This window comes from Protopterus annectens, chromosome 3.part0 (assembly GCF_019279795.1).
Source record: "Protopterus annectens isolate FY-2018-M chromosome 3.part0, PAN1.0, whole genome shotgun sequence".
NCBI lineage: Eukaryota > Metazoa > Chordata > Ceratodontiformes > Protopteridae > Protopterus > Protopterus annectens.
Window position 1 is genome coordinate 1,546,798,895 of NC_056731.1, and position 20,460 is coordinate 1,546,819,354.

At 38.5% G+C, this 20,460-nt stretch overlaps 1 protein-coding gene across 1 annotated transcript in view; it reads right to left on the reverse strand.

Annotated features, from left to right (window-relative positions):
- The window catches only part of LOC122796841 (cytochrome P450 2K6-like), a 75,399-nt gene extending 55,177 nt beyond the window's left edge, over nt 1-20,222 (reverse strand). The window contains exon 1 of the mRNA XM_044065585.1: nt 19,950-20,222. Within this exon, the coding sequence (XP_043921520.1) occupies nt 19,950-20,199 (250 nt within the window). The 5' untranslated portion in view covers nt 20,200-20,222. The remainder of the gene's footprint in view (nt 1-19,949) is intronic.
- Between the last annotated feature and the right edge of the window lie 238 nt (nt 20,223-20,460).

The following is a 20,460-nucleotide window of genomic DNA, read 5'->3' on the forward strand; positions in this document are numbered from 1 at the left end:
TGGACCTTTAATGCTGACAAACTGGTAAGGTGTGTTATAAATGACATGAAAATATTTTAAATCTAGGGTTAGAACTAGGGTTAGAACCTGATAAAGATGCTGTCCGGTTCGATTCTCAGCTAGAGAGTCCTCTGCGTGGAGACATGCGTGAATGGGCGTACCTTCATTGAAGGTTGTGCATCAGGGCTGCAAATCAGCATGTAAAAATTAACTGCCAGTCATTAGCAGACCAGAGTTCCGCTGTGGCGACCCCTAACCGGGCAAAGCCAAAAGACACAACAACAAGGGTTGGAACCTGATAGCAAAAATAAACAGCAAAGTGAAAATGTTAGAGATATTTAAAAGTGTTTGCCTAATAATATAAGGAAATAAATATTGTAAAGTTATTCAAAGAACTCTTGACAACCTACTGTCTTTAGTAAAATTATTGCCAGTTAATTTATCTATTAATTTATTTGACATTTGTTAACTGGGATGGTCCAACTGGGCAAAACCCTTTTTCAGTGGAGCCCTGGGGAGAAAATCTCCACATAACAACATTAATAATAAAATGAAATACAGTATAATATAAATATATGTTCGCCAAGGGAGAAATCCTTTGAGCTTAGTTTTGAGAGATTCCATTTGGACAAATTATCAATTAAATTATTAATAAACCTTTAGAAAATTTCCCATCATCCATCAGTACTTAGGTCATTCATTATTATCTGCCAATTCTATGTCCTGATTTTTCAATTAATGGCTACAAAATCAGAGGTGCAATATTTCCTGGACAGTAATCCTTAATGAGCAATACCAACAGCAGATAGCTTAAACTCACAAGATGCACAGCAATGATCAGAAGAACCTAGCTCACAATCAGTGTTGCAGTTAATAATGTGTAATGTATTAATGACCTAAATTACATTTAAGGTCTTTTCTTCTTAGATAGATCTGTTACCACTTGAATGTTGTTGCACAGCGAACTGCCTTCAGCTATATTATTATAATTATATTATTATTGCTGAGTTAGAAGGGAAACTCCAATCAACATGTGCAGCAATTATATCACCTGCTATGATGCCATGTTTATTTTTAAAGCCTGAAGTCACAATCCACTTTTAAATTTAGGAGGCCAATGGAATAGGGTTACATCCCATTTATACCTTCCCTCGGATACTCTAACAATGAAAATATCACAATTATCAAAAGACTGAATAGATCTAGATATAACTTTAATTGTCACATAGTTTAAAACACCCCAACCTTCCTACTACATTTGAGTAAATACAGTCATGTGATGATGAGGTTATTTAAACAGCAGGAATTAAATTGTACCTTATATTCTAAAGAAGTCTTGTTAAGACAAAAGCTCTTAATACAAAGTATGCACAGAATTTAGCAGGGGTCCATATCACTTCATTGAATGGTCAGTTCAACAAATAGCATTTCATCAGAAATGCTGTTTATCGAATTCCCCCCACTAATTATATATATACCAACTCTGAGATCATACTCCCTACCTAAGTAAATTTAAAATGTAAAGACACCTTACAAATCTTCCAGTATGTCACACAGTTAATAAGGAAAATCAGGAGACGTTTGGTACTTGAGAAGGACTTGGCAGGAAGATCTAATACTAGTGTTTATATATGAGAATGTGGCTTTATAGAAGAGCACATATGAATGAAAATTGCAAGAAAGGGAGTGTTTGATAAAAAGTTATGATGAGAGTTAGGAAAATAAAGTGCATTTTTACAAAAATACGTTTGCAGTCTTATGTGGTGGCACTTTTTCTCATTATCTGAGAATCAGAAAGTATGTATTTTATATATTATCTTTTGGGATGTTTACTCAAACAAGCATAAACCCACAGAAGACATAAATGTTATATAAACAAGTAATTTATGTATGCATTTATTTATTAATTAGTTTAACATTGTTAACCGAATACAAAGGAAAACAGAACAATTGTTATATATGAGAAGCAACAAAAATGCATAAGGAAACAATAAAGATAGTGAACTGGTTATCAGTCACTACAGCTAAAAATATGCATGATCTAAATTCTAGTACAATTTTTCAGACCTTTTATTGTATTAATGTATCTACATTATGTTCAACTAGATTTTGTGCATGTTGGAAAACAGAGGGCAGACACGCACTTAGCAAAGGAGAGTTGGTTAGGACACAGATCAGTAGAACAGACAGGAAGAGTTGACAAAAAGATGGGCTGTGTTATAGTAGGGGAAGGAGGCGAGAAAAGGGAAATTTGTAGTATAACGAAGGTCATAATTAGATGAGTTTAGTGTAAAGGGGAGGAAAGAGGAGAAAAGGTGGAGAAAAAGTAGGAGTTTGTGAACTGGAAGAGGAGTTTATTATTGCCCATGGCTAGGCTAAGTTGTGTATTTAGAGTCCATTGATTTATGTTACTCATTTATGTTCAAAACATGAGCAGAATGCTTCTTTAGAAAGATTTTGTTGTTGTTGGTGTTGAGTATAGTGAATTTTTCAGATTATTTTAGTTGTGCTGGTAGGGACTGCATATCTGGGAAAAAAATTATGGAAAAAACATTCTTAGCAGAATTAGGCATGGTGCTGGGGATTTGGAGAGAAGGAATTAAGTGGCAAAGTGTTCTTAGATTGCAGTTGGTGGAGTACTGAGTGAGTCAGTTTGCTATTGGTGGGAATGAGTTTGAAATGAGTTATTTGTAGTTGAGAGATCCCTCTAGTAGTTTACTGTAGTTCTGAACTGGTAGCCATTTTGTGTTTATGAGTAGCAGCAGTGCTTTCTACATTATGCTAGGGTGATGAAATGTGACTGCAGTTGACAATATTTTAAAAAGGGTTGTGAAGCTATTTTTGGAGGCAGTTGAGACTACTGGCTGATCAAGCTCTAGTTGGGAAAAGGGGGCACCCTTTCCATTTTACTTGCATGGGATCCAGAAACAAAGCATATTTATTTTTATACCAATTTCTAAGTGTTATGGAAAGTATACTTGCTATTCTAACTATATGCCAGTATATTTGAAGTGCTTACTAATGTCTAATGGTTCATGAGCATTGCATAATATTCTAATCTTCTCAGACTAAATCATTCTTTTTTTTTGCTTTGTTCCAAAAAACACTGCCACTGTTTCCTTTGTTCAGTGCCTACTATTAATTTGGGATTTTGTAGAAAAGATAAAAGGTATTATAAGTCTGGTTCTAACTGTGACTTGATAACTAACTGTGAATGTCTGTAGCTGAGCATGTTATCGGTATGGAGGATGATGGGTATGAGTGCATGGCTGGTTGGTAATTTGATTAAGATGAGGGATAGTGACAGGAGGTACTCCTTTGGTGAGATGGATTATTGGAGACGTTGTTGATTCTACTTGCACCTTAAAATGTTTACTAATTAGAAGTCTGTTAGTTGCAGTAATTGTCATGGCCTGCCTTTGAGAACTTATTCCTCTTGATATTAGTGGTTTATATGACAGTATGTGATCCATGTGATCCAAACCATTGCTTATTGTAATAAATATGGAATCTGTTAAGCTGCCCTTCTCTATCCTGAGTAAAATGTTGTTGGTTATTGTGTACAAAAGCTATCACTGTACTTCTTGCAGGCTAGAAGACTTACAGTTTGTTATAGTGTATTGAGGATGTACTCGTATAGTGAGTGTATATTATTTTTTTTCTAGGATTTTACCTTAAGTGGGTTGTATGGCTCTTATTCTTGCTTGACTTCATTGAGTTGACAGAATATTGTTAGATAGTCATAAATCGTGGATAACAGACTGGAGTAAATCTTAGCTCCCTGCATAAGGAAATGTGCCATGGCTGCAGTTCATCTGCCTGGTGAGTGTCAGAATTTCATCATTTAGGTTTTCCTTTTTTTTTCTCAGTAGGATAGGGAATCTATGTAGCAGGGTTAGGTTAATGAGGTAGGGGTGTCTGCCTGGTGAGACACAGAGAGAGAAAATGAGAGAGCGAGAGAATGGGCTGTTTAGAGAATATCTTAAGGACATTTTCCAGAAAGAGGATCCCTGAACAGCTAGGTATAGTATCCTGTACTGATGTTTCTAAGGTTAATGTGTCATGTGATTTGATTAATACAGAGTATGCTTTCAGTTATCTATCTGGCTGATAATTTGTTTGTTTTCAGTACAGAGAATTAATTTGAATTATTTTCTAGATGTATCTTTTATTTTGTAGAATTCTTTTTCATTTATTTATAACCCTAAGCTTTTGAGTTGCTGTAATGATATGGATGAATTTGGGAATGTATTTCCTTTATATTTGAAGCTGGAACTGCCTTGGGTCTTAAGCTACTAAGGTAGGATTATGATCAGCAACAATAGGTGACCAGTTTAGTTGCTAGTTTGTTTGTGTCTTTTGGCTTTTCCCGGTCAGGGGTCGCCACAGCGGAACTCCAGTCCGCTAATGATTGGCAGTTGATTTTTACGTACCGGCTTGCCAGGCCTGACGCACAACCTTCAACAAAGGTACGCCCATTCACGCATGTCTCCATGTAGAAGATGCTATAGCTGAGAATTGAACCGGACAGTGTCTTACTGTGAGGCGACAACGCTACCGCAGCAGTTGCTAGTGTTCTTGTCAAATATGCAATGCTATTGTTGTGATATTTAAATATAAAGGCAATTAATATATTAGGAGATTTTCTGGTATGTGTTTTGCATAAAAAATGATGGAGCACTGGTCTTGACAGTTGGGGTAGCTTTAAAAATATACCTGTAACCTGGAAAGCAGTAATTCAAAGCAGAGGAGTCAGTTTTTTACCCATAATACTATAATTACTATAATGTCAGTGTAAAAGAAAACAGAATTGGGCTGTTCTAGCTTGTTTAATAAAGTTTATGTGTTTGGTATTGCTATTCAAATGAGCATCATTTTTTGGCAAGAAGGAGGTCTGGGATTGGTTTAAAGTAACTTATTTGAATGATCACTTTACCATTCCTCCAATTTTATTATAGTTAGAAAGACGTTATGCACATGCTGCTTTCAGTTTCCAGATTTGTTGTCTATTTACATTTCTACAAACAATTATTTCTGCTCTAGTACTTAACAAAAGAACATATCCTACCTAAATTAATTCAGATAAGGAGATTCTGTGGGCTTCCTGGAGTAACCCCCCCCCCCCATACATGGCAACAAACATGCCTGTATCTACTTACCTGATCCTTCTGCATGTAATGATTTAATTATTGACTTTTTAAACACCCAGAAAACATTTTATTTAACTCTGCTAAGTTAATCATTGCATGAGTCCTGCAACATCAACTCTTTCTTTTCCAATAACATTAGAAGCAGCCACTGGTCTTTTTAGTTTTTTCTTTCTTTTTTGTGTCCCTAGTCATGGGGGGGGCAGTTAAACCTGCTCCATTTACCCTCTGCATACTTGCACTCAATTTGTTTCCACATCCTCCCCCCAAATCCCAACCATTCTTCCCTCTCTTACTTTATGCTAATTCTCACATCTTTCCTTTCCTTATCTTAAACTCATTCACCCCCCACTTTCCTCTTTCTCTGTACCATCCAATTCATTCAAATTATGAGTAATAAAACTATCTTCTTCTTCTTCCAGCTTTTCCCAGTTAGGGGTCGCCACAGCGGAACTCCAGTCCGCTAATAATTGGCAGCAGATTTTTACGGTGTTGAGTTGCCAGCCCGACGCCCAACCTTCAACGAAGGCACGCCCATTTATGCATGTCTTTTGAATGCCACTTGACTGTGGGGAGGACATGCAGACTCCACACAGAAGGCACTCCAGCCGAGAATCGAATGGGAGTACCTTTTGCTGTGAGGCGACAACGCTACCGCTGCACCACCGTGGCTTATGAGTAATAAAACTATATTCATTTCAATTGTTCTTCCTTAAAATAACAATAAGTGGTATCCCTATTTCTTTTATCCACAAACCCATCCCAAAATCACACAAACTGAAATACTTCTCTTTAAACAGCCATAGTGTTTGCAATAAAATAACAAAACTGCATGCATGGATAGCATATAACTCACCTGATAGTCTCTCTGTTATAGAAACCCAGTTAAAATCTCATATAAAAACTCAGAAATACCACCCCCTGACCATAACATAATCAGGACCATTAGACCTCAAAGAAAGGTAGGTGGATGTGCTATCATGTGCTAAAATATGTATTCTTTATATAAATAAAATAGCAAAATTCCATAGCATGGAACAACTCATTGCTCATCATTGATTAGATAACCATAAACATATTTACATTATTGTTTAGGGTCATAGGATCATAGAAAGTTACTAGACTATTAGTCCTGAGGCCCTTACAAAGCTAGTCAAGAATTTAGCCCATGTTCTGACAAGTTAGCACCCAATTCCCCATGTCCAGCAAGGATACAGGTGGAATCCCAGGGGTGTATTTTCTGTTCCCCATCCAGTTATCTAGGTTGCACTTAAAAAGGGTTAATGAGGTACTCTGCTTGACGTGGAGAGGGAGTCAAGTCCACAGAAGGGGAGTCTCTGGGATACATATCTGTCCTGTCAACAAGTCCTATTGATGTAACAGACCAGGTTGAGGTCAGGCTTGCAGGTTACTCGAGTGGAGCTTGATTTGCAGATATGCAGCAGTCCCATCAAGGTGAGGTTTGATATTGCTTTGTATGCTAGACAGAGGTCACCTCTGAGGAGTCTGTATGAGACTGAGTAGATGGACAGGCCTTTAGCCTATTAGTGTAGGATAGATGTTTGAGGCCCTGGATTCGCCTGGTGAGGAACCTCTGTGGTCTCTCCATCTGCTGAATGTGCTTTCTGAGGTACATACCAAAGGGGGCATTGTACTCAATAATGGGTCTTATAAGGGAAGAATACAGGGATGTTATGACCTCCTTGTCCCAGGATGAGGTACTCTTACTAATAAGGTGGGCCATGTAGAAAGCTTTTCATACAATGGAGGCAATATGGTGGTCAAAAATCAGTTTGCTATCAACCTGGGTGCTGGAGTCCCTCACTACTGATTGCATGCTTAGGACCTTGTTATTAATGTGATAATTTGTGGAGATGTCACTCTTCCCTACGGGGCTGATTATGCATTTTTTGGTATTCAGTTTGAGGCCATGTTTCTGGCACCAGTCATTTGTTTGGGTGAGACCCATTTGGAGGATGCACACATCACTAGGGGAATTGATGACAGTGCTCAACTTGCAGTCATCTGCAAACTGGGTCAGCCATAAGTCCACTGGTTTTGGTCAGCACCTCAGAAAAGTATAACCCAAACAACAGAGGCCCCAAAACTGATCCTAGGGGTGCTCATTACGTGTCTACTGCTTGAGGTGGCTTCTTCTATTTTGACTAGGTGAGTTCTATCAGAGGATCAGTTTGCTACCCATATGGTAACATATAGATTGATGCCTAGTTGAGAGAGTTTATCTATTATACCCAAGTGGGTAATAGTATCGAAGGCTTTGGCCAGGTCAAGGTAGATGGTGAGCACCATCTTCCCCTCATCCATGACTTTGGTGAGTGTCTCAAAGAAGTCGACCAAATTTAACAGGCATGACCTCCCCTTGATGAAACCAAACTGTGCTGGATCAAGTGTTTGGAGGTTGTCAATGTCCTTGTTAATGAGGTCCATGATAATCCACTCCATGACCTTGCAGATCAGGCTAGTTAGGCTGATGGGTCTATAATTTCCTGGATCAGTGGACACTTCCCCTTTGTGCAAAGGAATGACAGTGGCTGTCCTCTAGCCAGCTGGGATGAAGCCATTGGCCAGGCTTTGGTTGAATTGGGTGCCTAATGGTGCTGCAGTTTCCTGCCTGAATTCATGTAGAATGTCACCTGGGATGTTATTGAATCTCACAGAGGCTGTATTTTTTGCCTTTGTGAGGGCAGTGATGACTTTCTCTTTAAAGATAAGGGGAGGATAGCAGGTGCTGGGGATGTCCTGATTTACTGATGGGAGGATAGAGGGATAAAGTTTTCACTGAACCTGTCTGCCAGCAGGTTGGCTATATCTATGGCGTTTGTGTGTGCGTTGTCCTTGACCACCAGTTCTGAGCAGATCTGAGTGTTTCCTTTGAGATTGCAGAGATATGTGAAGAAGGCCCTATAGCTGTCTTTAGTAGATGTGGCCAGTTTGGTCTGGAAGTTTGCTTTGGAGGATTCACTAGTGCTCTTATTTGCTTCTTCAGGCTAAGGAGACATTGCTTCCAATTAGGCAGCTGCTCCTTCTTCGTCCTGGACAGTATTTTTTTTTCCTTTTATTATAGAGTTTATTTATTGCAAATGTCCACCAGACAGGTTTATTCTTCCATGAGGAGGATGATTTTGTCCTGTCATGTATTCCTGATTTCATGCAGCTATATAAATGCTCATATAGTACTTTGGTGTAGGTTTGGACATATGTACCAGTTCCTATGGAGGGGGAGGGGCTGTGAAGTTGGTTATATCATCTCTCAAGAGGTTGTAATCAGCTTTGGAGAATTTTTTTTGTTTGACCCTAGCTTGCAGGATGTTGGGGAAGATGGTGACTTTAAAAGTGACCACTTTGTGATTGGATATTATCAGGAAGGATGACGCTGTAGGGATGCTGCAGTGGTTACTCATATTGGTTAATACCAATTCCAAGATATTTTTACCTCTTGTGGGGGTGTTGACCAGCTGGTCCAAGGCATTTGCATTGACAAAATCAAAGAATCTATGGGCATTATATTTTGGCATGAGTAGTTCTAATCTATGGTTGGATAGTTAAAGTCACCCAGGATCAGGGTAAAGGGTTGAATCTTGATAGATTCAAAGAGTTCCAGATAGGTGGAGTGGGCCTCTTGAGTCAAAGTTTGGGGGCCTGTAGACAGCCTGGAGGTGTGTATGTCTTTTATATATATAACAACTCCCCCTCCTTTTGTTTTACTGCCCACTGTTGGTGATCTGAATGTATGATAGGATGAGTAACCTTGTATGGCTGGGGTACTCTCTGCATTTTTTAGCTACGTTTCTATGACTGTAAAATTGTCAGCATCTTCCAGGGTTAAGAATGTTTGCAATGAGTGCAGTTTCATGTTTAGACTCCTAGCATTTAACAGCATGAACTTTAATTTGCATTTTGATGAAATGTTTGTGTTGGTAGTTTTGATCTCATGGCGTTGCCTAAAAAAGGCATAAAGGGGTAGGCAAGAGCCTTTGCTAAGAGCCTAAAGCATAAGGGAGACACATGCAAGCCATCTCAGGAAAAGCATCATGGTTTGTTAAACATGTCTTACCAGGCTGTCAGGTACTGGATCCCCTTGGAATGACACCAGAAGCTAAGCCAATTGTTAAAATCATTCATATTCTGTTTGCACTGAGGCATCATTATGGGAGATGGTAGAATGCTGCTTAAGGCTAGGAACATACTTGTCTGAGACACATATTCAGTGAGCACAATCATGTTTCCCTTCATATAGTCCATGGAGGTACATCTCAAGTCATTCACACTTTCATGGACTATGACAGAGTCATAACAGTAACTGTTGTTGAGACACTTGAGTGCATGGATGATATGGTGGATTCTGGCACCTGACAAATAACTAAATGTGATTTTCTCCTTATTCAGCCTGGTTTAATATATTCTCCCAGGAAATAATGTCTCTATTCAGGAAGACATTCTCTGCTGGACTGCTAGCAAAGTCTCTAATGAAACCATAGTATTAGAAGATCTTAATATTGCTAGCAAAACTTTATGTCTAACTTTACAGCAGCAAGCATCAACTTACATGGGTTCAAACAACTTACTCCCTTTCCAACCGGATCTAGTAAATCTAAAGATAATGGGTCCATCCTTGACTGGATAATGTTTTTGACTCCACTAAATATACCTTCTCTACTAACTTATTAAGCTGTCTTAGTGATCATCTTCAAACCTATGCCATTACAAAATGATCCATAATCTCTCCATCTTCAACCCTAACATCTTTCTAACCACCTTAATATGTTTTAACTGCTCTATTCTGCAAGCTATTCCACTGGATGATGCTCTACATAAATTTAACAATATCTTTGAGTATTCAAAATTCCTCTATACCACTTGAAGAGATTAACAGCCAACAATGCTACTTGGCTTTCCAGTCAGAGTAAAACCCTCATGAGAAGCAGAGATAAAGCCTATAGAAATAATGGCAAAAATCTAAATCACTTCAATGCTTACAATGCTTTAAGGTACTTTATAATCTCACAGGAATAAAACATCAATACTGACAGGAAACTGTACTATAGCAACCCCTAAAGCAGCTATAGACATAATCCAAAAACAGTTTTATCCCTCCATTAATAAGCTGATATGCCCAGGCATTAACAAGGTCCCTAACCCTTCTCCCAGGATCTCTCTTCTACAAACTGCACCCATTCTCCTCTTATAATTACTGTATCCAAAAAAAAAATCCTCACCTAATTCCATCAACTCACCTCAACCCCAAACCCCTGCCCCATCTACTATGTTCTTGACTTTACGTTAAAACCGGTCACTACCTCATTTATAAAATATCTATTAAACTAAACAAAACCATGTTGGTATCTGCTGATAATCTACCTGGAGAATTTCTGAAAATAGCTGCTGATACCATTGCCTACCCTGGTTCCATTCTATTTAATATTACAAGAATTCCATGTCTCTTCTCTCCACAAGGGCGTCAGTTCGATAGTATAACCCGGTTTTAGTCCTATTACAATTTTATCCCCTTTCAAAAATATTAGAATATGTGTCCACAGACATCTTCTCCATCATATCTTACAGCAGCCTGCTCATAGCACAGACACTGCATTCATACCTTTTACAGATAGCATCATTAAGGCCAGAGATGAAGAAAAGCTAGTCTCCTCCATATTCTTAGACTTATTAAAAACCTTTGAAACAGTATCTCACAAAAAAATCCTTCTGCAAAGGTTTTCCTTGGGTTTAGGTCAATCTACTCTTCAGTGCTCCAATAACTACTTGTTTAACAGAAACCAATCCATCAAACAGTAGGATACCAATTTCCTCTATATCTAGCTGTCAACAGTGGTGTGCTACAAAGTTCTATTTTTGGTCCTCTCCTTTTTAACAACTGTACTGATAACCTGTATACATCCGTCCAACAAGCATATCTTATACAATATGCAGATGATTATACTCTCATCTGTTCTTTTGATAACCTTCTCCGTCTACAGGAAATCACACAAGAATCCTTAAGACTGTTGAATGCTGGCTCTGTGACAGTCACCTTCTGCTTAACACTAAAAAAATATATATATTACTCTATTTCCTAAAATCACATATCCAATACAAAAATAATTTCAAAATCACATAATTGAAGAATACAGTGATCAAAGTTGCTTATCATACAAAAATGTTGGGGTCTATCAGTTGATAATAATCTAAAATATTACCTTCACATATAACATGCTATAAAGAAAAGATCAGAAATTAGGAAATCTATATAGACAAAGTAATTTCTTAGCAGCTCTGTCAATGTAAGCCTAGCTATCACATTTCCTTTACCCTCTCTACTATATGGTTATCCTACTATATACAACAATCCTCCGGGTTACTCTAACATCTAAGCTAGAACAATGTTGCAGCACATTGGCAAGATTTGTTGCTAATAAAACGCATCAATCCCACCACTGCTCAGTACTAAAATATTAAACTAGCCCTTTATCTGTGTATGTCCATCTGTCAATAATACATAAACTTCTATATAACCTTAATTTCTGCCCCTTCATTAATAAAATGGCATATTACCACCTCTTAAATCATCCTCTTACATCTAATGAAAAAAAAATGCTTTTTGCCATTCAAACGCCCCCCAAAACATTGGCATGATCTGTAGTCAGATTGTGTGGCCAAAGCCTGGAGCACTATTTCCATATCAATCAGATCTTTAACCAGGTATCACCTCTTTAAGTCACAACTAAAATAATTTCCTGACTTTGTTCATGCTCTAAACCAGATTAGTGTCATCATTGTTCAACTTTTTTTATCATTCCTGCAATCTTCACTGTACATTATATCTGTTATTTACTTTCAGAGCCATATAAAAAACACCTTTGTCTCTGACATGCTCTCTCTTTAGTCTTTATCATAACCCAGTATCTGCTCTATACATAGTTAATTAAATTCCATATATAGTACTATACGGTTATGTTCTTATAGTGTCTCTACCATAAACCTTTATGCCTTCTATAGTAATTTATTTCAATGCCATATCTATTACTCCACTAGTATGTCTATATACTGTACATATAATACTGCAAGCTTAATCTTTTCTATTATGTTAACAAACATTGTTTCTGCAATCCCCCCCCCCTACTTTTCTCTCCCTGCAAAACTCACTAATATATTCCTGTTGGTACAAATTTCCTCTCTCATCATTGATTCAGCTAATTTACATTTCTACATTCTATATCTCATTTTCATCTGCTCCCTTGTATGAATCTAATTCTGAAAGATCATACTTTTATGTTGCATTTATTTTTGTTTTCTTGCACTCCAAGAATTGCAGTAACTTAAGTTCTCTAATTTTGTAAATAATTATCATACTAAAACTGTAACAACTGTAGAAAACAGATAAATATCTTTGTAGTCTAACATTTATAGATAATATTACTGTCAGAATTTAAGTCATAACTACTACAATTGTATAAAATTATGGAATTTTTATAATATTGTAATTTGTTTTTGTAATTGTGCATGTGTGTTTTTCTCCCTGGGCCTTTACTCAGAATAGGTTCCTCAACCCAATTTGACTTTCCAGTTAAACAAATGTCAATCAATCAATCAATCAATCAATTAATCAATAAATACATAAATACACAAATAAATAAATGTGTTTAATCTTATATAGATCCCCACTGTTTTTTTTTTAATCAGCAAACCACTAACATAATTGAGCAGTAATTACTTCAACTTCCTCATTTGAAAAATAAAATTTCAGTCAGGAATCCTCCTTTGCCCAACTAACTTAATGAGTAAATATATTGTGGTTACTCAGGAATTCAAACTTTGCCCCCTCCCCAAAAAAAATATACCAAAAATTACTAAAATGTTCATTCCAGGGTCCAGATTAAGTATGCCCACTTTCACAACAATTCCCTATTCTAAATTTACAATTACATCTGTCTCAATACTTCACAAAGGAACCTATCCAACCAAAATTGAAACTACATTTTTAAGATTTAATGACTGAGTCATCACACCTATAAGATGGAAATACTGACAGAAAAATAGATCAAATATGATGTTTGATATACTGAGCCTGTGGACATTGCTAACCTGTTTGCCAAGTTCTGTGAAAACATCACTCCCCTATCCCTGCCAAATGTACCGCATGGCATCCCTACCACCTGCCCCCTACCTTGTATCTCTAAAGACCAGGTTGTGAATACCCTCTCTAAGCTCAAAAATGGAGTATCTATGGGATCTCATAACATCCAAGACTGTATCCTACATATGCTCAAACAGGAATTAGCAACAGCATCGGTTACTCTTTTCAATCATAGTGTAAGCACCAGCTTCATCCCAGCTGAATGGAAAAAGGGCACCATTATCCCCTTGCACAAAGATGGTACTTCTACTGACCCCAGGAACTATAGACCTATTAGCCTGACTAGCCTTATCTGCAAGGCCATGGAGCATATCATCATGGACCTTAACAAATATATAAGTAATCTTCAAACAGTTGACCCTACTCAATTTGGATTTGTCAAAGGGAGATCATGCCTGTTAAACCTGATGGACATCGTTGAGACAATCACCAAGGCCCTTGAGGGGAAATCTGTGCGTAGAGCCTACCTAGACTTAGCCAAGGCTTTTGACACTATCCCTGACTCAAGCATCATTGACAAACTCACCCAGCTAGGTATCAACCCTTATATCTTTAGATGGGTCACTGACTAGCTCATTGAGAGAACCCATATAGTTTAGGTTGCTGTCAGTCTGTATGCCCAGATCTTTCACCACTGACTGTGTGCTTAGAGTATTGCTACTGATGTGGTAGTTTGCAGGAATAACACCCTTGCCAAAGGGGATGATAATGCATTTTTTTGCATTAAGTGTAAGACTATGACTCTGGCACCAGTAATTAGTCTGCATATGACCTTCTTGCAGGATGTTGACATCATTAGGAGTTTCAATTATTGCTACCAGTTTGTAGTCATCAGAAAACTTTCTCAGCCACAGTCCTTTAGTTTTAGGTTGTACTTCAGAGAAGTAGATTAAGAACAGTAGGGGTCCCAGAACTGTTCCCTGTGGAACACAACTGTTTATGAGTCTGCTGACCATATGAGTTCTATCAATAAGCCAGTTTACAACCCAGTTGACAAGATACGGGTTGATACTCAGCTGGCTGAGTTTATCAATGATGCCTGAGCGGGAGATTGCGTCAAATGCTTTGGCTAAGTCTAGGTAGGCCATATGCACAGATGTGCCCTTGTCTAGGGATTTGGTGACTGTCTCCAAGAAGTCCACCAAGTTTAACAGGCATGATCTCCCCCTCACAAAGCCAAACTGGGTGGGGTCAAGCATTTGGAGATTTCCTATGTCTTTGTTATTAAGGTCCATGATGATTCTTTCCATGGCCTTGCAGATAAGGCTGGTCAGGCTAATGGGACTATAGTGCCCAGCATCTGTGGATGCACCCCCCTCTGTGAAAAGGGATGCCAGTAGCTGTTTTCCATTCCACTGGGATAAAGCCAATGCTTAGGCTGTAATTGAAAAGCATGCCCAATGATGATGCTAATTCCAGTTTTAACCCATGTAGAACAAAGACCAGGATGTTGTCTGGCTCCACAGAGACTGTGTTTTTAGCCTTGCAGAGAGTGTTTAAGACCTGCTCCCTAGATATACTAAATGGGGGACAGGTGTTAGAGATGCTTTGGGATATATGTGGTGGGAACAGGGGAGTGAAGTTTTCACTGAACCTGTCAGCCAGCAGGTTTGCTATATCCACAAGTTCTGTATAAGTAGTACCATTAATGACAAGTTCACTGCAAATCTGGCCTTACCTTTGAGGTTACAGATGTAACTAAAGAACACCTTGTGGTTATCCTTAGGGAAGCTAATTTTGATATGTAGTTAGCTTTGGAAGACTTCAGTAGGAGTCTTATTTGGTTGTTTAAGTTGAGGATGGAGTGTTTCCAGTTTTGAGACTATTCTTTCCTACTCTCAGACAGCAAATTCTTTCTCCTATTGTACAGGCTACTAATGGCAGTTGTCCACCAGGCAGGTTTGTTTTTCCTTGAAGATCTTGCTTTGCTTCTATCAGGTATGGCAGAGTCAATAAAACTGTACATATGCTCAAATAAAGCATTGGTGTATAACTCAGCATATGTTCCATCAGTACAGGGAGGGACTATGAAGCAATTTATGCTGTCACGTAAGAGGTTGTAATTGGCCTTGGAGAAGCTTTTTGGTCTAGTTGTTGCTAAAGGGGGGGGGGTCTCATGTTATAGTTACTTCTAGCAAGACTGATTTGTAGTCATACCTCACCAGGGATGGCCACACACTGGGGGTGGTGCAGTGGTCCCCCATGTTGGTGAGTAACTGATCCAGGATGTTTCAGCCCATTGTGGATGTGTCAACCAGCTAGTCCAGGGCAATGGAGTTAACAAAGTCCAGAAACAGTTGGGCAAGTGAGTTAGAATACATATAATTTCCCCAGTCAATGGATGGGTAATTAAAGAGACCCAAAGCCAAGGTGTTTGGTTGTATCTTGATTGACTCAAGTAGATCCGAGTAGGCTGAGTGGATGTCCTGATTCATGGAGGGGGTCCTATAGCTGGCAATAACCTGAAAAGGGGTCCTACCTACAGTCAATTGCACCTGAAGTAATTCAAGGGAATTGTCCTGTTTAATCAATTTAGAGATGAATTTATCTTTAATGAATATTGATACACCACCTCCTTTAGTTTCCATGCCTTCAGTTTGTGGGCTGAATGTGTGGAAGGAAATGTAACCTGGTCTAGCTGGGGTGCTGTTTGCAGCCTTAAACCAGGTCTCAATGACTGCACAAATGTCAGCATCTTCCAAGCTGAAGACTGCTTCCTGTGAGTGCAGTTTCTTGTTTAGACTCCTAGCATTTAGCAGCACAACCTTGAGGTTGTCTTTAAAGGTATTTTTACATTGGGAATTTTGTTTTTGTGACATTGCCTAAAAAAGGCACTATGGGAGTGTCAAGAGCCTTAGCCAGTAACCAAAATCCCAGGGGTGACAGATGAAGACCATCTCTGGCAAATAATGTGAAGACCGTCTCTGGCAAAGAAATGAGGTCTGTTGAGCATGTCATCCCAAGCTGACAGATACTGGATCCCCTTTGAATGACACCAGGACCTAAGACAATTGTTGAAGTCAATCATTTTCTGTGTGGACTGAAGTATTATCCTAGGCAAAGGTAAAATGCTGCTTAAGGCTAGGGACATACCTGCCTGAGACACATAATCACAGAGCTCAGTCATGTCTCTCATCATGTAATCCAGTTAGGTACATCTCAAGTCACTCACAACAACATGGACTATGATGGAGTCATAACAGTGCCTGCTGTTGAGAGACTTGAGTGAGTGTATGATGTGGTGGATCCTGGCAACTGACAGACAGATGACCGTGATTTTTCCTTATCCAACCTGGTGAGAGGGACATCTATGTGTCTCACAACTGAGTCATCTATGGTAAGGGAAGGAGCATGGAAACATGATTTCCTTGAGATTGCTGATTGCAAGAAAGACTGGTGACTGTTTCATAGGACCCAGTGTTGAATTTGTGCTATTGTTTAGGTCCTGGTGAGAGAAGGAGCTGAGGGTCATTGAATCCTGATTGCGTCTGACTGGATATTTATTGTCTGTGTGGGACTTTCTTGACTGATCTGGTTGCTATTCTTGGCACCTACCAGGAAAAGGCTACAACAAAGAAGGGAGTAGAGTTATAGGTTTTAGAAAGAAACATATTTTATGTGATCAAATATGTGGTAGGAAAAGAAAGACATGTTTTATAGGCATGTCAAACTGTGGGAATTTGACATGTAAAAAAAATATGTTTTTTATTTTATTTATTTTTATCATTTATTTATTTTGATTACTGGGGAAGTCCACTAGTCCACTGGGCCCAAGGGACCCATTTTCAGTGGAGGCCCGGGGAGAAAAGCTCCAAATACATAATACAGTACAGATATAGTAATACAGAAATGTAAAGATACATTATCTAGAACAATTTGCAACAAATGTACATACAGTGTTGCACAATAGTCAGACAAACATCATTGTAGATGATCTTAAGGACAATACAGGTTCATTTATGTGAGCACTCATTGCATAGCATGTGGGGAAAACACTTTACATACACACCTTTAAAGCAGAAATATAAAACCTTTACAAGTACACATTTAAAGTATGAAACTATTTACAATATTTACACAGTTGTGATGAGGGGTAGGTAGCTCTAGGAATTGAAGAGAGCTTGGATACAGTCATAGAAAAACAAGCTACGGGAGATTTAGAGAGCTTAGGAACCTGGGAGAGAAGAAACAAAACCATTTTATGGGCAAGTAGTTGGTTGGATTTAGGTAGGGTGAAGGCAGGTACATTTCCATTTAGTGGACAGTTGTTTGAAAAGCTGAATTTTGAAGTTTTCTGAGTTTGGTATAGTTCTTAGAGTGGAGGGGAGAGAACTCCATTTTTTACCTAGTGAGAAAGAGAGAAGGAGTTGGCCAGCAGGACGTTTGGGCTTATGGATAGCTATCAAGTTTTGATGTTCAGATATGAGAGTTCTATTAGGGGTGTAAGGGGGAAGGATATTAGCTAGAGCTGGACATTTAGAAGGGTGAAATATGAGTCTATGAGCAGTGGTGAGTTGGACGTAGTTTAGGTAGTTTGGGAGTTCTAGCATTTAGAGTAGTTTTAGATGTAAGTAGTTTTAGCATTTTTAAAGAAAAAGGATGAATATATATGTTGTATTGCAATGTCTGCATTTTTTGTTTTCAGAAATACTGATTTTGTAAATATTAATTTTTCTTTCATTAAATAAACTATCCCTTACTCTTTTCCATTAGTGATAAGAAATCATTAACCTCTACATAAGGTACTGCCATCTCGGGCAAATGGGTCTTTTGGTTAGTGGGGGATATAAGCTGCAACTTTCTGATCTTTTTAGTATCAAAAGAGAATGGGCAACCTCCTGAGCTACAGTATTGAAAACCAATTTAAGCATATGAGTGTATTGTTACAACATGGTTTCTTATGGCCAAAAGACTACATTTAAGATACATGTTGGTCATACTAACAAAACAAGATAAGTCCAAAAGATAGCTTCTTGGTATAAAGTTCTGGAATTATAACACAAGCAATAACAACTTGTTTTTATTTTTGATATAAGAGTTCCAAACACATTCACTTCCAACAAATATCACTGGCTTGACAGATGTAGTGCTTTATGCAGCAATAAACTAGAACAGTATTACTCTGAACATCACACCTCTGACAGCAAAGTCAGTGGTCGTGAGATACTGAAGACGAAACTATGCACTGGACAATTTGCTGACTCTATTGTTTTATACTTGATATTCAATCAATTCTCTGACAGCTGTCAACAATAAGAAAACTATATTTCTAAAGCATGTAATAAGCTAAACTACACAACAATTGTTTTCAAACACTCAACTACCAGCTGTAATGTAGACCCAGCTCTGCCAACAAACTGCTATGAGAAATGTTAATAATATAGTGTATCACATCCCTCATACACTCAACATCTGCCCTAAAATAATGGAAAGACAAGAATAGGATTTTACATGGGTAGTAGGATGCCTCATTACCCAGAAATGGGATGTGTCACTCCCATTTCTTTCTTATAACACTTAGCTTTAGTGTTACGGCATATTGGAGGAAAGGACATTTTCCACTGCAGCAACCACCACCAGTACAATGAATTCATCAAATTTGGATGAAGGTGATCCATGTCTTTCAGTAATATTCCATCAGCTTGACTGTTACAGTGCTGTTATAGAAGAGTGCTACTTCCTAATACTGCTAACTTGTGCTGGGTATTTGGCATGGACTGATGGAGACCAGAGTATGTCTGAAATGGCCTGGGTTTGAGTAATAGCCTGAGTGCAGGATGAGTCAGTGGGGTGGAAGAACAGTGAATTGGAGATTCCTTCTTATGTGTCCTGCAGGATAGGTTGTAGGCTATGATATCCAGTGCATCTCTGACTAATGTATTCCCATTGGAGATCAAAGACCTAGGGAGAGTCATTTGTCAAAGGAGATGAGACTGCCTGAGAGGCTACATTATTTATAAAAGTCTATGACACCCTCCCCACACATGAATTGCATGCTTGCCCCCCTACGGAAGTTTTGCAGCATGCTGAGGATGTTACAGATGTTTAGTAAAACTACACTTATAGCTGCCTGTGTGATATCTGTGTACAACTGTCTAATTCCTGAAATAAAATGAAAGGTTTGTAGCAATAATGCATAGGGCTGGCAAGTATGGGAAGGAAGGCTCCAAAATATCTTCCTCATAATGTAATAAACCATACAAAATGTATCACTTGATGGATAACTGTAGTGGGTGAAGGGCATGTCTATGATTATAATTAGTATAACAATATACCTGAGCAGTCATTTGAGGTGTCTGGGGCATCTGATGTCACTTCTACCTTGGTGTTCCACATTGGATGCATACCAGCCACTTTCTATTGGGAGGGGTCCAAGGGAAAAATGCGGGATATTTTGAAGAACTTATATTTTCTTGATTGCATGTAATGCCCAGGGAACCAAAAGGATGAACTGGAGTTTTGGAAGTTTGGTCTACCTACCTCAGCATGCTACCACCATGACCCTAACAAGGCTAAGTGGTTTAGAAAATGACTGAACAGGTCATTGTTTGTGCACCTATATTTAATACAGCACATCAGAAAGATTGGAATTTTTATACATACACTTCATATAATTGAAAAAACACAGTGGATAAGAGTGTTGCTACTACCTGCTGAAAATGGCAGAAAAGCATCTGGCTTAACAAACTCTCCACTGTCATTGAGGAAGTTCTTTGGATTGAATTCATGTGGAAACTTCCACTGGGATTCATCATGAAGCACCGACTGTAAATTAAGAAACACTCTTAAGCCCTGCAGAGAAAGAAAGCAAAAATAGTCATTAGGCAACCGCAGTAAATGACAACTACATGAAAAGGCATCAAAGAAGGAAGGACACTGAAAGAGGTTGCTTTCATTCATTCATTCATTCAGTGATTCAGCTATTCATACATCTATTTTCTGACAAACATTTTATCCTGTTCAGGAACTAGTGAAAAGCTGGATAATAGCTTTGTATTCAGTGGATCAAAGCACACAAAGAACTGTGTAGAACAAGAGCACAGTCTGTCAATGGACTAACAAAACATGTGCACGCACACACACACACACACACACACACACACACACACACACACACACACACACACACACACACACACACACACACACACACACACACAG